The following is a 21,362-nucleotide window of genomic DNA, read 5'->3' as shown; positions in this document are numbered from 1 at the left end:
AGGCCCTCACCCGCTCCCCCTGGAGCTCCCTCAATGGCAGCCAGCCCACCCCCCAGAGCTCCCCTCAGTCGCACCCAGCCCAGGCCCTCACCCGCTCCCCCTGGAGCTCTCTCAATGGCAGCCAGCCAGCCCGCCCCCCAGAGCTCCCCTCAGTCGCACCCAGCCTGCTCCCCTCCCGCTCTCCCCGCAGGCACTCCCAGGACCCCCCAGAGCTCCCCTCAGTCGCACCCAACCCGGGCCCTCACCCGCTCCCCCTGGAGCTCCCTCAATGGCAGCCAGCCCGCCCCCCAGAGCTCCCCTCAGTCGCACCCAGCCCAGGCCCTCACCCGCTCCCCCTGGAGCTCCCTCAATGGCAGCCAGCCAGCCCGCCCCCCAGAGCTCCCCTCAGTCGCACCCAGCCTGCTCCCCTCCCGCTCTCCCCGGAGCTCCCCACAGTCACTCCCAGGACCCCCCAGAGCTCCCCTCAGTCGCACCCAGCCCAGGCCCCCACCCGCTCCCCCTGGAGCTCCCTCAATGGCAGCCAGCCCGCCCCCCAGAGCTCCCCTCAGTCGCACCCAGCCTGCTCCCCTCCCGCTCTCCCCGGAGCTCCCCACAGTCACTCCCAGGACCCCCCAGAGCTCCCCTCAGTCGCACCCAGCCCAGGCCCCCACCCACTCTCCCTGGAGCTCCCCTCAATGGCAGCCAGCCCACCCCCCAGAGCTCCCCTCAGTCGCACCCAGCCCAGGCCCTCACCCGCTCCCCCTGGAGCTCCCTCAATGGCAGCCAGCCAGCCCGCCCCCCAGAGCTCCCCTCAGTCGCACCCAGCCTGCTCCCCTCCCGCTCTCCCCGCAGGCACTCCCAGGACCCCCCAGAGCTCCCCTCAGTCGCACCCAACCCGGGCCCTCACCCGCTCCCCCTGGAGCTCCCTCAATGGCAGCCAGCCTGCCCCCCAGAGCTCCCCTCAGTCGCACCCAGCCCAGGCCCTCACCCGCTCCCCCTGGAGCTCCCTCAATGGCAGCCAGCCAGCCCGCCCCCCAGAGCTCCCCTCAGTCGCACCCAGCCCAGGCCCCCACCCGCTCCCCCTGGAGCTCCCTCAATGGCAGCCAGCCAGCCCACCCCCCAGAGCTCCCCTCAGTCGCACCCAGCCCAGGCCCTCACCCGCTCCCCCTGGAGCTCCCTCAATGGCAGCCAGCCAGCCCGCCCCCCAGAGCTCCCCTCAGTCGCACCCAGCCTGCTCCCCTCCCGCTCTCCCCGCAGGCACTCCCAGGACCCCCCAGAGCTCCCCTCAGTCGCACCCAACCCGGGCCCTCACCCGCTCCCCCTGGAGCTCCCTCAATGGCAGCCAGCCCGCCCCCCAGAGCTCCCCTCAGTCGCACCCAGCCCAGGCCCTCACCCGCTCCCCCTGGAGCTCCCTCAATGGCAGCCAGCCAGCCCGCCCCCCAGAGCTCCCCTCAGTCGCACCCAGCCTGCTCCCCTCCCGCTCTCCCCGGAGCTCCCCACAGTCACTCCCAGGACCCCCCAGAGCTCCCCTCAGTCGCACCCAGCCCAGGCCCCCACCCACTCTCCCTGGAGCTCCCCTCAATGGCAGCCAGCCCACCCCCCAGAGCTCCCCTAAGTTGCACCCATGTCGTTCCCCTGCCACTGTCCCCAGAGCTCCCCTCAGTCACTCCCAGGACCCCCCAGAGCTCCCCTCAGTCGCACCCACCCCACTCTCCCTGGAGCTCCCCCCAGTCACCCCCAGCCTGCTCCCCTCCATTGCACCCAGCCCGTGCCCCTGCTCCCCCTGGAGGTCCCCTCAGTCACCCCCAGACCCCACCAGAGCTCCCCTCAGTCACATCCCGCCGGCTGCCCCTGGAGCTCCCTTCAGCTCTCGCCCAGCCCCACCCGTCAGTCTCCCGCAGACATGACTGCCTATCCCCAGACGTGGCCCCATCCCCTCTCCCAAGCTTCCCTCAAACATAGCCAGCTCCTTCCTCCAGCAGGCCCATGGCCCCTTTCTGCCTTTCTCAGACCCCTCCCCACTTTCAGCTCATTACCCTGCAACCCCGAGGGCCCCCCCCCGATCAACCAACAGGGAGTGTGGTGACTCCAGTGCAGCAGCATGAGAATAAATGTAGGACCACTATTCTCAGCAAGGGAATAGGGGAGACCAAAGTGCATGGTGGTGTGGAAATGTAGAGGGAGAATTTGTGACGGGTTCCATCACAGAGACCCCATTGGGACTGCCACCTGATGTGCTGAGATTACCTCTGAGCCTGTTTTCTCTGCCAGTTTGGGACTCCAGAACCCTGCCTCGTTGAGCCAGACACATGAGCCTGCTGCAACACAGACCCAGGTCTGGTCCATGCCCCCAAAGCTGCAGACTTAACTGAAAATGGCTTAGCAAGTGTTCCTGTCTCCAGCACCCAGCCACCCAACTCCCAATAGGCTCCAAACCCCCAATAAATCTGTTTTACTCTGTATAAAGCTTATACAGGATAAGCTCATAAATTGTGCACCCTTTATAACACAGAGATATGCATAGCTGTTTGCTCCCCCAGGTATTAATCACTTACTCTTGGTTAATTAATAAACAAAAGTGATATTAAATAAAAAAAAGTAGAATTTAAATGGTTTCAGGTAATCACAGAACAAAGTAAATTACCAAGCAAAATAAAACAAAACATGCAAGTCTAAGCCTAATACATTAAGAAACTGATTACAGATGAAATCTCACCCTCAGATGTTCCAATAAGCTTCTTTCACAGACTAGACTCCTTCCTAGTCTGGGCCCAATCCTTTCCCCTGATACAGACCTTGTTAGTTCCAGCAGGCATCTTAGGTGAAAGGCAGGGGATTCCACATGACTGGAATCCCCACTTTGTTCTCTTTCATCCCCTTTTATATCTTTGACACAAGGCAGGTAGCCTTTGGGTCTCTTTGGCTTCCCACCCCTCCTTGTAAATGGAAAAGCACCAGGTTAAAGATGGATTTCAGTGTCATGTGACATGTTCACAAGTCCTCTGAGCCACCCTCCATTCTTTCAGGACTGGCCCATACGCAGGCAGTGGAGGCTTGCAGGTAAACAGAGCCATCTACAGACTACTGTTCTAGTTAATGGGAGCCATCAAAATTCCAAGCAACTATTAATGGCCCACACTTTGCATAATTACGGTAGGACTTCAGAGTAATATTTCATAGTTTTAGATACAAGAATGATACATATATACAAATAGGATGAACACACTCAGATAAGATTTGTAATGATATCTTACAAGAGACCTTTTGCATAAAGCATATTCCAGTTTCATCATATTCACATTTATAAATATTTTTATAAAGCATTATAGAGTACAATGTCACAGCATTGTATCCAGCTCTTAGCAACTTTCCCTTCTGTCCACCCCACATTTTTTCTTCCTGGTAGTACCTCCTCTCCCTGTTTGAAAATATACCTATAAGTCTCAGAGCTCTTCAGTCATCAAGTTGTTTAGCTGAAGGCACCATTCATTTGACTGTACCACAGAGAGGGTGGACATCTTTAAAAGTGGTGAAAGAGATATATTGTTTTTTTATTTCATGAGACTTGGAAGGACAATTTCGCAAGTACCTAAGATGATGATGATGTCAGGGACACAGAAAAGGAAACAAAAAGCTCATTTAATGACTGCAATGAAGAAAGATATAGATACAATGAAAAAAATACTTAATATAGGTTAACAACCCATGCAGTAGTAGCCGCAAGACTGTCACAGCAGAGACATCAGATGAAAAATGCATAGACAATCCACAACTGAACATTCAAGGATCAGCACAAGAAAAATAAAGAGATCCAAACAAAACAAATTCTTTATCCAAACCAGAATAATGATGATACCACTAGTGACAGAGATTAAATGGATTCCCATTATAAGCATTCATAGAATATCAGGGTTATAAGGAACCTCAGGAGGTCATCTAGACTAACCCCCTGCTCAAAGCAGGATGAATCCCCAATTTTTGCCCCAGATCCCTAAATGGCCCCCTCAAGGATTGAACTCACAACCCTGGGTTTAGCAGGCCAATGCTCAAACCACTGAGTTATCCCTCCCCCCACAAAGCAGGACCAATCCCCAATTTTTTAGCAATACCATTTCTGATCCTGCTTTATGGTCCAATCTAACACCCAAAATTCAAGCTCTGCTAGCGACCAATGGTCCACCAAAAGTAAAGGACATGGATTTTCCTCTGGATGAGCAGAATTGCCATTTTTCTATGATGTTTTTATACAGAAAGCTTGAAAATGGCGAAGTTTTGAAGCAGCGCTGGCTGCTTTACTCAGATTCCACTGACAAGGTTTTCTGTTTCTGCTGCAAGCTCTTTGACTTGAATCCAAAATCATCCCTAGCATTCAAGGGGTTGAATGATTGAAGAACATGTCTCAGCTTCTCATGCATCATGAAAAGTCGCCTAGTCATTTCAATTCCTACCAAATGTGGATCAAAGCAGAGCGAAGGCTAAAACAGGATAATTGCATGAACATGGATCTTCAATGTGTAATTAAACAAGAGACAAAACACTGGGAGAACATTGTAAAGAGGCTCATGACAATAACACTTTATCTTTCTAAATATAACATGGCTTTCCAAGGTTTATCTGACAGGCTCTTCACGATGAACAACTAGAATTTCCTAGGTTTGGTGGAATTACTAGGAAAGTACAATAAAGTAATGAAGGAACATTTGCGACGCATACTTTCCAGGGAGGTGACAGATCACTACTCTGGAAAAACAATCCAGAATGAGATAATTGAATTATTGGTGAAGAATGTGCTTCAAGATATTCTTAAAAGGTTAAGGAGTGCTAAGTTCTACTCCATTATATTGGATTGCACTCCAGATGAGAGCCATTATGAAAAGATAGATTTCAGAGTAGCAGCCAGGTTAGTCTGTATTCACAAAAAGAAAAGGAGTACTTGTGGCACCTTAGAGACTAACAAATTTATTTGAGCATAAGCTTTCGAGAGCTACAGCTCACTTCTGTATTTTCCACTGAATGCATCCGATGAAGTGAGCTGTAGCTCATGAGAGCTTATGCTCAAATAAATTTGATAGTCTCTAAGGTGCCACAAGTCCTCCTTTTCTTATTATGAAAAGATGTCTTTCACTGTTAGGTTCCTTGATACTTCAGATGGTAAAGTGACCATTCAGGAGCACTTTATTGGTTTTAAAACAGTGGACAAGTCTACAGGGGAAGGACTAACTGATACTATACTTACTACTCTGAAGGAATGTGACATAAATATCCAAGACTGCCAGGGCCAGGGTTATGACAATGGTGCAAACATGAAGGGGAAAAACAAGGGTGTACAGGCAAGAATCCTTAACCAAAACCCAAGAGCATTTTTTGTTCCAGGTGAATGTCACTTGCTCAATCTTGTGGTGAGGGATGCTGCAACATCTTCACCAGAGTCCATCTCCCCCTGTGGCATTCTGCAAAAGGATCTACCTTCTGTTCTCTACCTCTGTTCATCATTGGGAGATTCTCACAGATCATGTCAATATCACTGTGAAGCCAATATGTGAAACACACTAGAACTGCAGAATTGACAGCATTAAAGCTGTTCGATACCAAACAGCTAAAGTCCACAATGCCCTCATCGCATTGGCTGAATCAGGGCAAGCAGATGCAGGTGTCTGTCATGAAGCACTCACCCTGGCATGTGAACTAGTTGAATTCAAGTTTCTTGTCTCCATTGTGGTGTGGTACGATATCCTTTTTCAAGTCAATGTGGTGAACAAAAGCATGCAAAGCAAGAAAAATGTCAACATTGTTGCAGCCACAAACTTGATAAACTACAGGGAAGTCAGGTACGAAGGAGCTCTGACAACAGCTAAGGAAATAGCTGAAAATCTTGGTGTTCATGTAGAGTTTAAACCATGTTCATCGTAAAAAGCATCAATTCAGCCAAGAATGTGAAGATGAAACAGTTAACAATCCAGAAGTCAAGTTTAAAATTGAATTTTTCAACCGGCTTTTAGACACTGATGTCTCTGGAAGAACAGTTTGAGCAAATGAATCAACATGTGAATCTTTGGGGCTTTCTGTATAACATAACGCAACTCTCTGACAAAGAAATTTTGATGAAGCACTGTAACAACCTTCATAGTGCACTGACATATGGAGAGAGCTCGGACATTAATGGCAGTGACCTCTGCAAAGAACTTTGCTATCTCCAAAGTCTGCTTCCAGTGGACTGTAGTGCTCCTCAAGAAATTCTACCATTTATTTACAATAATGAACTTAATGACAACTTCCCAAACACATGGATAGGACTCAGGATCCTGTTAACCGTACCTGTTACAGCAGCGAGCAACGACTGGAGCTTCTTGAAGTTGAAGCTCATAAAAACATATCTGCTATCGACCATGGGAGATGACAGACAATCTTCGCTGGCCATCCTGTGTATTGAGAATGCTGTGGCTCAAAATATAGGCCTGTCACAAGCAATATCAGAATTTGCGGCAGCAAAGGCACACAGAGTTGCCTTCTGAGTCTTGGTGAACGTTTGTTTTTTTATTTAGTTTACTGTTTGTCATTTAGCTATGTTATTTTTTGACATTTATTTGAATAAAACTGAATTGTCATTTGTATTTTTTAGTAAATGATAAAAACTTGAGATTACAGCTTAATTTCTGAAACTTTCGTTAATAACACTACATACTTAAGCTTAAAAGGTGCAAAAATTCAAGTTTGCCTATGGCGCCATTTTCCCTAACATTGGCCCTGTGAGAGGACACGCTCCCAACCCTAAGGAGGTATGAATATGAGGTACAAGGTGTGCCTAGATGGCTGGCAGGTAAACCTAACCCACTGTCTCCCTCAACTCTGGCTGTCTGGCCACATCTCTCCCACCATATTACCACTCTCTCTTTCTCACTATCCCTCAACATAAGGAACAGAAGATCTATCCTCCCCCAGTCCTGATCCCAAATGAATGCCACTATGGGCTCAAATAACTTGTTTCCCTCTAACAGCAGTGCTGAACAGATAAAGCATCCTCTGGCTCCTCAGACCTAGACTTCTCAACCAGCAAACTACAGATGGTTTGAGTGGCAGCACTGGAATCTTCGCCTCAAAGATGTGTCTCCTCTCCTTAGCCTATCACTGCTAACCCCGACCAGGGGTATTCTATCTGCTACCCAAGATCCATAAACCTGGAAATCCTGGACGCCCCATTATCTCAGGCATTCGCAACCTGACAGCAGGATTCTCTGGCTATGTGGACTCCCTCCTCAGGCCCTATGCTACCAGCACCCCCAGCTATCTTTGTGACACCACTGACTTCCTGAGGAAACTACAATCCATCGGAGATCTTCCTGAAAACACCATCCTGGCCACTATGGATGTAGAAGCCCTCTACACCAACATTCCACACAAAGATGGACTACAAGCATCAGGAACAGTATCCCCGATATTGTCACGGCAAACCTGGTGGCTGAACTTTGTGACTTTGTCCTCACCCATAACTTTCACATTTGGGGACAATGTATACCTTCAAATCAGCAGCACTGCCATTGGTATCTGCATGGCCCCACAGTATGCCAACATTTTTATGGCTGACTTAGAACAACGCTTCCTCAGCTCTCGTCCCCTAATGCCCCTGCTCTACTTGTGCTACATTGATGACATCTTCATCATCTGGACCCATGGCAAAGAAGCCCTTGAGGAATTCCACCATGATTTCAACAATTTCCATCCTACCATCAACCTCAGCCTGGACCAGTCCACACAAGAGATCCACTTCCTGGACACTACGGTGCTAATAAGCGATGGTCACATGACCACCACCCTATACCAGAAACCTACTGACCGCTAGGCAATTCTTCAACAAAAAAACTTCAAAAACAGACTCCAGCGAGAGACTGCTGAATTGGAATTAATTTGCAAACTGGATACAATTAATTTAGGCTTGAATAAAGACTGGGAGTGGATGGGTCATTACACAAAGTAAAACTATTTCCCCATGTTTATTCCCTTACCCCCCCCGTTCCTCAGACATTCTTGTCAACGGCTGGAAATTGCCCACCTTGATTATCACTACAAAAGGCTCCACCCTCCCCCCCCCCCCCCCCGCTCTCCTGCTGGTAATAGCTCACCTTACCCGATCACTCTCCTTACAGTGTGTATGGTAACACCCATTGTTTCATGTTCTCTATGTATATAAATCTCCCCACTGTATTTTCCACTGAATGCGTCCAATGAAGTGAGCTGTAGCTCACGAAAGCTTATGCGCAGATAAATTTGTTAGTCTCTAAGGTGACACAAGTCCTCCTTTTCTTTTTGCGGATACAGACTAACAGCTGCTACTCTGAAACATGTATATTTTTGTGTTTTGTGGTTTTTTCTAAAAAGAGGGGTCAGTTTATTTTGATAAACACAACCCTCCTACTAATGGATTATTATTTGAGTTCTATTTATTTAGTAAATGAACAGCTTCTACTGTTCTTAAACTTTTTTTTGTAATAATTACATCATAGTATCCAAAATAGAACATGAGTATAAAACATTGTTATGAGTAGGATCCAGTATACCAATGGCCACCAGAGAGAGAGACACATCATTCATGCAAATAACCTTCCCACCAAGGCTTTTTCATTAAGGTTGAAGTTAACTCATGTGTAAAGATCTGCTACAAGGACTACTATGCACTGTTTAGGAGACTGATAGGCTTAAGTGGCACATAGACCTTTTGTACACTGCTCCTTTAAATGTTAAATCTCCCTTTCTAAAAGGCAGTGAAACCACTGCATTATATTTAAACTATACCGTAGAATCTTTATCTTTAAATTAACTGTGGACTGAATCATTCATAAAATTAAGTATCTCAAAATTAGCTGTTGCAGTATGGTGTACTGCATTGTTTTCTTCCTGTCCTTCAAACCACTGCAAGGTAATTTCCATTGGAGGCATCAAAATTTGAAGGAATGTTGATTTGTTCTTCAACATCACTTCCATTGTGTGATTCCCCAACCCCCAATTGTGAAAAATGATTGGTATAGCTGCTTGTTCGTAAGATTGATGTACTGTATTTACCAGTATTTGTATTTCATAAAACACTATTTGAGAACACACACTGAAAGCCCCATCCTGCAGCTCTTACTCATAGGAGTAGCCCTACTAAGGTCTACAGAACTCCTCATGCAAGCTAGGGCTGGAGGTAAGGCCCAAATGTATCTGGACAGCTCCAGTAATCGGTTACACTACCTATTCCTTTAATTGAGGGTAGGAAATACTACATGTTCTGTGGCAAGTAACTACCCCCAACAGTATTAATTTAGGAACAAAATGTTATCCATAGCAATATATCACACAAGATAATCCATTCACAAGGATAAGAATCAGGTTTCAGAGTGGTAACTGTGTTTGTTTGTATCAGCAAAAACGAGGAGTCCTTGTGGCACCTTAAGAGACTAACAAATTTATTTGGGCATAAGCTTTCATGGGCTAAAATCCACTTCATCAGATCCATGAAAGCTTATGCCCAAATAAATTTGTTAGTCTCTAAGGTGCCACAAGGATAAGAATGGTAGAATTACACCTCTAGTAAACAATCACAACAGCTCATCAGCTAATTAATGGGGGTGAGAAAGAAAAATAGATTCTACTCAGACTGAGTGAAAGGTCCATATTAACAGAAAAGTAACAAAATTACCCATAAAGATTTTACCAAGACCATGAAATGTTGATTCTTTTGCTGAATACACATGCCTATACCAATTTTCCATCTTCTGTAACTAAGCAGAATCCATTTCCTTCACAAAGAATGCGCTATAAAGAATACCTCACGCCTCTATTTTGGGCTTAGCACACAAAGTCATTTTGTTCCATGGCTGTCTCCCGAATTCTCCAGCTGAGACTACCTTCGTTTTGTTAAGCGCAGTTGTTGGGCCGAACTCTTACCCTAAGCCATACTTATTTGGCATAATGCTGCACCTCAAGCAGCAGAAAATTCTCGATTTACATCCCATGAAGGGCAGAATGCCCCTCACAACCTCCACTGACTTCACAAACTGAATTCCACCCTGTGAGACTGTAACATGAGATTTGGGGTGGTCTACATAGGCTGAAGACGTGATTGCGAAGAATCTGCTTTTTTAATTTTTTTTTTTGTTTGCATTTTCCCCAACAGTAACTCAGTGGATTTTATCAAAAAAAATTGTGAAGGGGTGCCATCTGGATGGAGCTTACAAGATGGTTGCTGCCAGAATTAGGTTTTGCCCTGTTGGTTTGTTTTTCCCTCCCCTCATCTTTTCTATAAGATAGCTCAGTCCCCCAGAAGAGGCATCAGGGGGTGCTAGAAACAATCATGGCAAGTTTGAGCAAGAGGATTTTTCTTGACAATTTTATTTAAAACAAAAAAAACAAAAACAAAAAACTAAAGACTGTCCCACACGAACTTCAGTAAGAGTTTATAAATACAGAGCCAGATCCTTAGCTGCTGTAACTTTTAACATCTTCACTGATAGCAAAGGAGCTATGACAAGTTATACCAGCTGAGGAGCTGACTTGTATTATTTACTGACAACAGTGGCTTTCATGGCATTTTGCTCAACTTAACTACCCAGCCCTGCTGCCCCTAAAGGTTTTTTCCCCCCAGAGGGCCATAGTGCCATCAAAAGCAAGATTAGAGAAATTTTCTTTTATTATATCAAGAACCTGGTGTTACTGAAGAGGGCTGGCTCCTGTCTCAGGTACATTTTTGTCCTTCCAGCGAAAAGTAGCGACACCAATGACCTAGAGCTGCTGCAGTGAGCCAAACGCTTATCCACTTGATTCCCCATAACATTTTCTACAAAACCCAAATGTAGTGAAAATTAAGAAAAAAGTGTTCTCAAAACCAGGACAATCATCATATAAAAATCTTCAGTAATGCACACATCAAATCATATATACAACTGTCTGTAATATGGAACATTACATTTGGAAGGTGGAAAACTCAGGCTGTCCAAAAAGAAATCTATACTGTAAGCTTTCTCTGGTCAGTTTCCAACTCATAAGGAGAGTCAGCCAGGTAATCTTCAGATAGCTCCATTTGCCTGGCTTCAATGGGTTAAAAGTTTGATTTACAGAGGTACTGAATACCGAGAGCTACCTTTGACTTAAATGGGAGCTAGGGGTGCATTTGACCTCCCAAACTCCATTCCTAAGTATCTGCTGCTTCTCTGAAGGGGTTCAGAAACGGGTTCTAAATTTCAAATGGTAGGAGTCCCTCCTCTCAGTAAAGAGCCAACTATCCCTTTTTCCTGTTGTGTGTCACAAGGACATGCATTTTCTGACCTATTTTCAGTTAACTCTGTCTCACATAGTAGACTGTGAACAAATACTAATGCATCCTCTCTTTTTACATCAGGCTGGTCTCTCTGTTGTGTATCCAGGTCCCTGTGAAGCCTTCAGATGAAGTTACTTGTGACAGGACTATTTTTGAGGATCATAGATTTCCTACTCAGTTTTTCCCTCAAAAAGTGATTGTTCTAGCTTCTCCATGTGAATCACCTGGTGTCTAAGACAACTCAACTGGCTAAGTGGATTGGGTCTCTTTCATGTGACTTTTTTGATGCTTAACTAAACTTCTTTTCAGTACAAAGCTTTTCCCACACACATTACACTGGAATAGTTTCTCCCCTAAATGCCGGCGTTGGTGATTTAGAAGATAATCCTTTCTGCTGTAGCTTTTGTCACATTCGGTACATTTATATGGCCTCTCTCCACTGTGAATCATTTGGTGTCTAATGAGCCATGAGTGGCAAATGAAGCTCTTCTCACATTGGCTGCATTCATAGGGTTTCTCTTTTCCATGGCTCCTTTGGTGTTTTGTCAAACTTATCTTCAGCTGGAAGTTTTTCCCACATTCAGCACATGCAAACAATCTCTCTCCTGCGTGGGCTTGTTGGTGATTCTGAAGATACACCCTTTGAGTATAGTTTCTCTCACATTCAGTACTTGTATACAGTCTCTCTTCTGGGTAGGGTTCTTCCTGATGGATTAATAAATTTTTGTCACAGTGAGATGAAACCCCCAAACTGTTCCCAGTAGCAGTTGCCTGCTGCATTTTTGAATTGTACAGACACTTCCATGTCACTCTCTGTTTGGGATTTGGCAAACACTCTTCTCCAAGTTTTCCATATAAACTAGACTCGTACACGATGCTTTCAAGAGGATTTCCAGGGAGCTTATCCTTGTTTGTGCTTCCATCTTTCGCTGAAATAAACATACAATCACAAGAAGGTAAAACGACTGAGGAAACCTCTTCTGATTGCAACAAACCAAAGGCCTTAACCAGAAAAATGTTTGTGGCTATATTGTTTCTGAAGCACAGATAATCAAGTTAAATAAAAATATAGGCTTTATTACTGAGTAGAACAGCTTGGAAAGTTTTCACTGAAATTAAAATGTTGATGAAAAATAGAAAACATTTTGTCTCTGCAACCAGCTCTATTAAAAATCACTTATTGCAGAGTCAGAGATTTGGTCAGCACTTTACAAACCTACGGCAAGACCTGTGCCCTGCTTGGAAGAGTTTAGTCTTAGCACTGGATCAGTAAATACACAAAAGTTTTGGGACCTGATTTTCAGAGACATTGAGAACCCACACCTCCAAATAAAGTCAGGCAAGGATCTGTGGATGCTCAGCACCTCTGAAAATCAGGAATTTACAGTCAGTACACAATCAGTTTACATTACAGGCCTGAATAAGGAACACCATTAACCTGAAAACTTATCCAATTGAGGCCTAACCAGTGCTGAGCATAGCAGAACATTAACCTCACTGAGAGCTCTGATCCCACAACAAACTTTGTATAGGGCAACCCCCTGCGCACACCCAGAGCTCTGGGCTCTTGTCTATAGTGTATCCATGCTGAGAGTTCATTGCAGGGCTACGGCCTTATTATACACTTGATACTCCTGTTAATGGAGCCCAACAGAGTATGTGACATTTTTGCTACTGCACTAGCGTACTGCCACCCTGCGGGCACGTTCCCACATTCTCTAAGGAATTATTCCTCCCCACATTGATCATTTGACATTTAGCTTTAAAGATTAGTTTTTCAATGGATTTCAGTAGAGGCGTCCAGTAGATCATGATCACTATATTTTAATAGTCTCCTCCTCGGTGTATCTAATCCATCCCACCTTTGTCTCATCCATGCATTAAATACATTAAGGCTCCACTACACCTGCTAGGTTGTTAATGAGAAGACTGAATGGCATCTGTTTCACACTACCATATTGGGATACCACTCGTTTTAGTCTCAGTTACTTATGTTCCACACAAATTTGGTGTCCCCTCACTTCTATTGTTGACAATTATTTACATCAGTAATAAAGGCACACAGGAAGCTCAGCTTACAGAAAGTCATTTACACTAAGGGAATTAACGCCACACTATCAGCAATTTCCTGTGTGAATAATTCTTGGGTGTCCTTCATTTTGGGTCTTTTCAAAATATTTTTTCCTATATTTGGGTCCTGGCAGGTTGAAAGCTGAATAGTGTTAGGTCTAAACCATACGGGATTCTACTTGATACCTCTTTCCTATTTGACACAACCATTTCCTCTGAGTTTTTAACCAAACTTGGGTCTATTTTGTAGCAACTATAGCTAATCCATGACCCACATTAGGAGGATGCTTCATCCTATATCAAGAGCATGGCACTGAATTATTGGATTTGTGTGGACACAACTAAAAAGGTCCTGAATTTTCTGCATTTACATTAATTTAGCTTGGCATTAATTTAGCTTTTCCACTGGGAGTATTATTCCCTTACTGACCTGTGCTGGGATCTGTATGGATTTTGTTTTCCTCTGAATCATGCTGCTCACAGACACTCGGCTCTCCCTCTTGTTTAATCAGTGATAAAATGTCAGTAGCACAAATTTGAAATCCTGTTCATGGGAAAGAGTTATATTACAAAGCATTCACTGTAGAAGTTAGGAAAACGAAGGATTTTGGAATAGTTAGGAACCCCAGATTACATCTGGTTGAGGTTCTTGGCAAGTCACATTTGTCATGCAGATAAAAAAAGTGCTGATAAAGCATCAGGAAAGACATGGCTATAAGAGCTACCAAAGGTATTGCTGGGTGTCCAGCTTTGGCCAACACCATTTGAGTTGTTCTGATCTATTACTCACCAGTGCATGGGTCTACAGGCATCTCTGTATTCTCTGACTCCAGCAGTACCCTGACGCATAACTCTTTGCCTTCCTCAGTCTGGGATAAAGTGTCAGACTTGGAAACTGCATGGTCTAGTCAAGGAGAAAGATGGAGATACAAGTATCGTGAATGTAAAAGTGGCTGCAAAATCTGTTTTTCCCCCTCCCCAAACCTGGCTTGCTTTGTAAATCTCAGTTAGACCTTAAAACAAACACACACACACCCAAGGTCTTATACAACTTACTCAACATAAGCGGGTATAAAATTCCAGTTTGTATTGTATCATTATGTATTATTTAGCAGATATGAGGATCACATTAAAGGCATAACCAAAAGGAGTGAATGTTAAGATTGAGCTTTTCAGCCTTAATTCCACACGCCCCATTTATGAAATTTTCTTAAGAAATTTCTTTTTTCAAAAAAGAGAGAAGTTGCCAGTGGAGCTTATATATTTCTTGATCTGTATTAGTTTGGCTTGATACTCCCCACAGCTTCCCTGAACTCCAAGTCAGAGTTTAGCTCTTTAGTTTAGATGGGAGTTTAGTTTGGGCCTTGAATGTAAAAACAATTAGCATTAGAACATAAGGGAATCTGGCTGTGTTTTATTAAAATACACTTCCCATCTCTCCCACTACCCCCCCAAAAATAGATTATATTTCCTCAAAATTTCTAAAAACAAAGCAGTTAGGCTCTGGGCAGAAGCAGCTAAGACAAAGGACTCTGTTTCAGAAAGTTATAAGAAACAGAAAAAGAAAGATGGGTGCTGGAGCTCAAAACTGATGTGCTAGACGGACCCACTATCATTGCATTTATACAGTATGTGTGTATTTACTCATGCACTGTATATTATAGGAGGAGCTGGTAGTGCCACTTATTGTTAAAGTTACCCAATACTTCCTATTATAAGACCCTCTTTTCAGTTGCTTATAAATTTTGCCAAAATTTAACTGCTAGGGTTGATGTTTTCCACGCCAGGTGTCTACTTCAGGCTGAATTTTAATAGAAAGTTTCAGCTAAAAGAGTTCAGCCATTTCCAAGAACAAGATTAAGGGGGGGAAACCATTTTACCCAGATAAAAATAATTCTTACAACCTTTTCGTTTTCCTGCACCTCCTTGATTTGGAGCAGGGACTTGACTTGTGGTACAGGGTCCCACGGGTGTCAGGGATGTGCTTATTGCCTCCCCCATGAAAATTCACCCACATTTGACCAAATTATAAGCCTCTGATCAGCCACAACCCTGATTCATCCCCACAGCACAGTCCATCCTGTTCAGTAAATGAGGCAGGGCTCCTGTGGAAAAAAATAGTATGATCATTTAATTAAAGATTGTATTATAATGCATCTGCACAGGGGGGCCAAGTTTAGCTTGCACAGGAAGGCTTAATTCTGGCATTTCTTAACTTTTGAGTGCTTGACTTTGCAATCTTAAATGTTCTTTTAACATAGTTTTTGTGTGTTAAATTTTATATATATGCACATATCCAAATACATGCACAAAATTGGCTTTCCTTTCCCAGGTTAAGGTATCAGTTCTATGCTCTCTGGCACCATCTGCCTGAAAAGACTAATCACATAAGGCCCTGCTCCAAAAGCCTTATTTAGAAAGAGTGAAATCACAGTAACCACCATAAATCAGAAATTCATGGCCACCTGGGCTTAAGACACCAAGCAAGGAGGGTTAAGGGAGGAAAACTATTTCCTACATCTACTACCTTCTGCACAGGAAAGAAGCAGTCACCAATTCTGAACTCTCAGAAAATGGGTGGAAGATGAGAAAGAGAAAATGCCCAAAATCAGTCAGGACTGATAGAAAGCCTGATTGACGTCTGCCATGGAGATACAAACAAGTGTTGGTTGTAGATTTGGAATATGTAGAAAAAGATAAGAGCTCAAAGTTTATTAACCTTTCAATTTCACTCCCCATTTGAGCAACTTTAACTCACCTGTGTAGAGCTCTTTAGAGACTTTTCTGCCCTCCAAATCCTGCTGATCCCCAACATACAACTCTTCCTCTTGTTTAGTAAGTAATAAACCCTCTTGTGTACAAACTGGAGATTCTGTTCACAGGAACAAAAATTCACATTGTTTTTCCAACATACACCATATTCTTTAGAAAAGAGTTCATGAGGGATTAGCTCGAGTTAGAAAAGGTCTCAATGGTGTTATGTCAAGAGAGTAGGAAAACACGGATAAAACATAAGAGACCCAGGGCCTGACTCACCATTGTGTTACTTCAGTTTTACACCCGGGCAACTCCATTAATGATTCAGACCAATGGTTTGCACACACAAAATGTTACAGTGGCACAAATAAGGAAATAAACATTGATACGGCATTTCAGTTTTACAAACTAGTATGAACACCAGAAATTCAAAGATAAAGCTACACTTAAAAACCATATTGATTTTGGAACATACAGAAATAGAGAGTTAAGGTACCTCAAACAGCCTTAACTCTGCCCTCATATGCTTGCCACTCTGTCTACCCTCCACGTAAACTAGAGCTACAAGTCTATGAAGAGTATTATAAGATCACAGCTAAGTTACATGTTAAATCAGGCACCAAGGGAGCCAAAGACATTAGTCCTCAAATATAGTATTTTGGTGCTCAGTGTCCACAGCTAGAACATCTCTGATCACCTCCCCTTTTATTTGGCAAAGCAGATATAGCTTAATTGCAAGGGTCTTGAGGGCTGTACGTGCACAGTTGCAAGAACTACCATGGATAGTAAAGAGTTTATGATTTCAAGCCTTCTGGTATAATTAGAGGTGGGGAAGGAGGCACATGCCAAGAGTCAGGCTGATCATGCAAAGCTGGTCACAGCCACAACTATGAAGAGATCAATCTCTCGCCACAAGAAGAGTTCAAAAGTCTTGCTGCATTTCCAGCATTTTACTGTATTAACTGTGCGAGTGCTTCTGACATATCAGTTACCTGTGCTGGGGTCTGTAGGAATTTCTCTCTCCTCTGCGTCTCCTTGATCCCCGACACTCAGCTCCTCCCCCCGTTCAATCCGGGATAGGATGTCAGGTTTGGAAATGGCATAGTCTGTTCATAGAAAAAGATATTAAGAGACAGTATATAGTAATAGGCTAGATTTGCATGAGTCTGTCCTCCCACAGTATGTATGTATGTATGTATGTATATCAGTGCATTCTACTGGATGGGCGTATCCTTTGAGGGCTGCAGCCACCACAGAATGATTTAGGAAGGAGGGGAAGAAAACAACTTCTGCTACTGCTTCCTCCCCTCCAGTTACCTCTTATCTCCTCCACGGCAGCCGCCACACCTACATCCCATCCAACAGAGGCTTGTAATGCATGTATTAGCCACAAGAGTCCGAGAATACTGGGCCCAGTGCCATATAACAAAGATATTTAACCATCTGTAAGCCTGACCCATGCCAGGCAACTAGGGACAGGAATGAAAGACAAGCCTCTTACCAGCACAGCAGTATGTCACAACCCTACCAATCCATGTATTCTTCAGGAGTAGCAGCTAGTGCTCTATTAACTTTCATTAAAGATTTTGAGTTATTTTAGTTCATTCCACTGCTAGAGATTAGAACGGAAGCAAAAGTGTTACTGAAGGCATTGTAGGAGGAAATGCCAGGTGCTATGAAGTAATGAGTCAGAAACAGTACGCTGTCTGATGCTGCCCTCTAGCCTGGCCCCACACAGAGGCTAAGGGATTACTGCTATATAGGTATGCTCCAAGTGGTAGAGGGCTGGGTCTCTACAGCTGAAGTAGCAGGGTCCCAGTCCCAGCAACTTGGGGATACGAGAGATTTATAAAGCAATTGCGTCAGTTGTCAGTTGCACATTAAGTTGTTACAGAGGGAGATGTGTGTGTGTGCTTTCTGGAAGGGTGCCAGAGATCTCCACACACAGGCGGATTTATGCATACACAAGTATTAATCCACTTGCTACCTATGTAGGGTCTCACACTGTTCCCACCACTTCAGTATCCATGCACCTTGTAAATCTGCACAGAGTTCAGGTCCCATAAGAGGCCACAGTCAAGCCAGGAAAAGCCCAATGCTTATTAAACAACAGTGTTATCTAAAGTTGAGATGGATTGTTCCTGACTTGTATATTTACAAAGTTATGATTTCCAAATATACCGTCATTTGAGTGCATAAACATGGAGATAAATGCAGCATGTGCACATTCCACACTGCAGAGAGCTGGCGCTTTAAACTCTACAGTGTTAAAAGCTGAATGGAATGGAATGCCACTTGTCATGCAGACAGCAAAGGGAGTTGAGCCCATATCACCAAGTTTCCAATAACTAGAATGGCCAATCACCAGAAATCAAAGGACCAGAATAAATCTGGAAGAGAATGTAATATTTCAAAGATCAGAACTTTTCTAACAAAAGAGCAAAAACTGATCTTTACCCAGTGACATCAACATCTCATAGTTGCTTTTCATCACATTCTTGTAAAGCTCCTTCTGCCATTCGTCTAAATTCCCCCACTGTTGCTCATTGAAATAGACTGAGAGGTCATCAAATGTTACTGGCACCTGGAATCACAAATGTCACAAATTCAGCGCCTTGTGTTGTGATCACATTCTGAGGCTTGCTTCCTTTTATCTTCCATTAAAAAGACTTCCCTCACTTTTGTTTCCTTTGAAATAAAATACTAAACATATTTAATTGTGAACTAGCACAACACAAGCAGCCAGATCAGTTCCCTTGTTCTAAGCTATTTTATTAATGGTGAATTAAAGGGCCAATATACCAAGTTCTGGAAAAAAAAACCCACTTCAATAGTTCATGGTTAGGCTTTATATCTACTCTTCATCATTAGCTGTAACACTGTTACCTTGGGAACTTCCCCCTTAGTACCTGGGGGGAGCCTCAGGATCCAGAAGTTCCTGTTCTTCAGCAGGTTCTCCATGTTCTCCAGCCTCCTCTGCAGCAGCCCATACTCCTGGATCAGAGTTCCCAGCACGGCCCACTTACTCTCCAGCTGGTTTCCAAACTCCACCACTGTCTTCTCACAGCTGACTAGTTTCTTCTCAGTCATCCCTGTTCTCCCTTCCAGATTCAGCAAACATGCAGCATGAGAATCAACCCTCCTCTCCATGTCTTGAACAGCAGCCACAAGAGTCAGGGAAATCTCTGCAGTCTGCAGTTGCATCTCTCTCTGCGAGGTTTGTTTGAGGCCGGAGGGGGGATACAAAAGTGACAGGTGCTGAGATTCTAGGTCCTGTTTTGGAGCCTGTTAGCAAGGACAGAAATTGAAAGTGGGGAATGTGACACTGATACATCTGGCAGTCTCCTTTCCCCATGTCAGATGTTTGTCTAGCATCCAGCACAATGCAGCTCCAACTGTAATGAGGGGACGAGGGTTTTACTGTGATTCAAATAAATATAACATGGAAATGAGAGCCAGGCTACCTTCTTTCCCAGTAGTCAGGGTTCAGCAAAGCAACTTTTACCCTTATGGCTATTTTGGCCATATTAAATTATGTACATGATACATTAATTATACCCTCTTGGGCACACCCACTGCCTTCAGCAGGTTTTCACAGGTGTGACTGCATGAGACCTACACAAGTCCGTTGTTGACCCACAAGAAACAGACGCCAGCGAGCGGCGCCGGCTGACAGGAGCAGGAAGCAGGAACCGCGGATGTTTGCCCCTGGAGCGCGCCGCTGTGGTTCTGAGCAGACCCCCGGAGTCCGCGGGGGCAAGGCAGGAAGACCCAGCTACCGCTGCGGGGGCCGGGCGAGGCGCGCGGGGAACGGAGGCGGGAGGGCCCAGGGCTGCTCGCCGGGGCAGCGCTGCACACTCACCGGGGGGAGGACTGGGCTCGCTGGGCACCGGGGGGGCCGCGCCGCGAGGCCATGACGGGCTCCACAGCGGGAGCCGGGGAGACTGGGGCGGGGGGGCGGTGCCTGCCGCCGGGGGAGCAGCAAAGCCCCGGTCCCCGCTCCCCGGACCGGCCGCAAGGGGCCCCGCACAGGCCGGAGACGCCCCCAGAGCCTGGGAAAGACCAACCGGATCCGTTCGGGCTCAGCCCCAGCCGGCCGGGCAGCACCGCGCTCCCGGGGCCCGGGCCGGGCGGGGAGGCGCTCCCGGGGCCCGGGCCGGGCGGGGAGGCGCTCCCGGGGCCCGAGGCTCCCCCGCCCGCCGGGCCCTCACCTGGGCAGCGGCCCGCTCGGCCATGGCTCCCCCGGGCGGGGCTGCTCCCGCGGGCCCGGCCCGGCCGAGCCCCGCTCCCGCTGCGGGCTGGGCAGAGTCCCGGCGCCGCCTCGCCACGGGCCGGCCCCGCTGCCGGGCGGAGCAGAGCGAGCGCGGCCCGGAGGGAGGGAGCCGCGGCCTGGCTGCCGGGGGCCGCTCTGGGCTGCCAACCGGGAGCGGCGCCTGGCTCCGCCCCCTCCAGGCCTCCCTCCCCGCGGTCCCGCCCACGCTCCGCCCCAAGCCCCGCCCGCCTCCTCCGAGCGCGCCCCCTGTGTGTAACTCTGCTGCCATCCGGTAGAGGGCAGCGGTGCCCGCACACATTGGGCTGTTCCCCGTCCGCCTGCTCAACGCCCCCGTGAAAGGTGGGCTCCGTGCATGGGATCCTTTGGTCCGCCCCTCCCCCTGTCCCTGCAGGAGAGTCCCCCAGAGGGGGATGTCAGATTAGGGTGAGCAGACAGCAAGTGTGAAAAACGGGGACAGGGTGTGTGTGTGTGTGTGGGGGTAATAGGTGCTTATATAAGACCAAGCACCGAATATATAAGGTGGATAGAAAGTTGGCTAGATTGTCGGGCTCAAGGGGTAGTGATTAATGGCTCCATGTCTAGTTGGCAGCCGGTATCAAGTGGAGTGCCCCAAGGGTCGGTCCTGGGGCCGGTTTTGTTCAATATCTTCATAAATGATCTGGAGGACGGCGTGGATTGCACCCTCAGCAAGTTTGCAGATGACACTAAACTGGGAGGAGAGGTAAATACATTGGAGGGTAGGGATAGGATACAGAGGGACCTAGACAAATTAGAGGATTGGGCCAAAAGAAATCTGATGAGGTTCAACAAGGACAAGTGCAGAGTCCTGCACTTAGGACGGAAGAATCCCATGCACCGCTACAGACTAGGGACCGAATGGCTTGGCAGCAGTTCTGCAGAAAAGGACCTAGGGGTTACAGTGGACGAGAAGCTGGATATGAGTCAACAGTGTGCCCTTGTTGCCAAGAAGGCCAATGGCATTTTGGGATGTAT

At 46.1% G+C, this 21,362-nt stretch overlaps 2 protein-coding genes across 3 annotated transcripts in view; both read right to left on the bottom strand.

The window, feature by feature from the left end:
* LOC102934043 overlaps window positions 1–20,544 on the bottom strand; it is an 85,633-nt gene extending 65,089 nt beyond the window's left edge. The window contains exon 1 of the mRNA XM_043541790.1: window positions 20,308–20,544. The gene's annotated coding sequence lies outside the window, so the exon portion shown is untranslated. The remainder of the gene's footprint in view (window positions 1–20,307) is intronic.
* On the bottom strand, window positions 10,329–20,195 carry LOC102934274 (zinc finger protein 398). 2 transcript variants are annotated; one of them, XM_027828686.3, is made up of 8 exons: window positions 19,716–20,195; window positions 18,983–19,381; window positions 18,554–18,680; window positions 17,089–17,202; window positions 16,098–16,211; window positions 14,130–14,243; window positions 13,770–13,883; window positions 10,329–12,198 (listed from the first exon to the last, which is right to left on the bottom strand). In XM_027828686.3, exons 2-8 carry the CDS (start codon window positions 19,298–19,300, stop codon window positions 11,519–11,521), a joined length of 1,581 nt encoding a protein of 526 aa, XP_027684487.2. In that variant the 5' UTR covers window positions 19,301–19,381; window positions 19,716–20,195; the 3' UTR covers window positions 10,329–11,518. The 2 variants fall into 2 exon arrangements, with proteins under 2 accessions (XP_027684487.2, XP_043397757.1); XM_043541822.1 differs by lacking the exon at window positions 19,716–20,195 and having other exon boundaries at window positions 18,983–19,680.
* Window positions 20,545–21,362: the final 818 nt, after the last annotated feature.

The sequence above is a fragment of the Chelonia mydas genome, chromosome 2 (assembly GCF_015237465.2).
Source record: "Chelonia mydas isolate rCheMyd1 chromosome 2, rCheMyd1.pri.v2, whole genome shotgun sequence".
Classification (NCBI taxonomy): Eukaryota; Metazoa; Chordata; order Testudines; family Cheloniidae; genus Chelonia; species Chelonia mydas.
The sequence above is the reverse complement of the archived record's forward strand: the minus strand, read 5'-3'. Positions and strand labels throughout refer to the sequence as shown.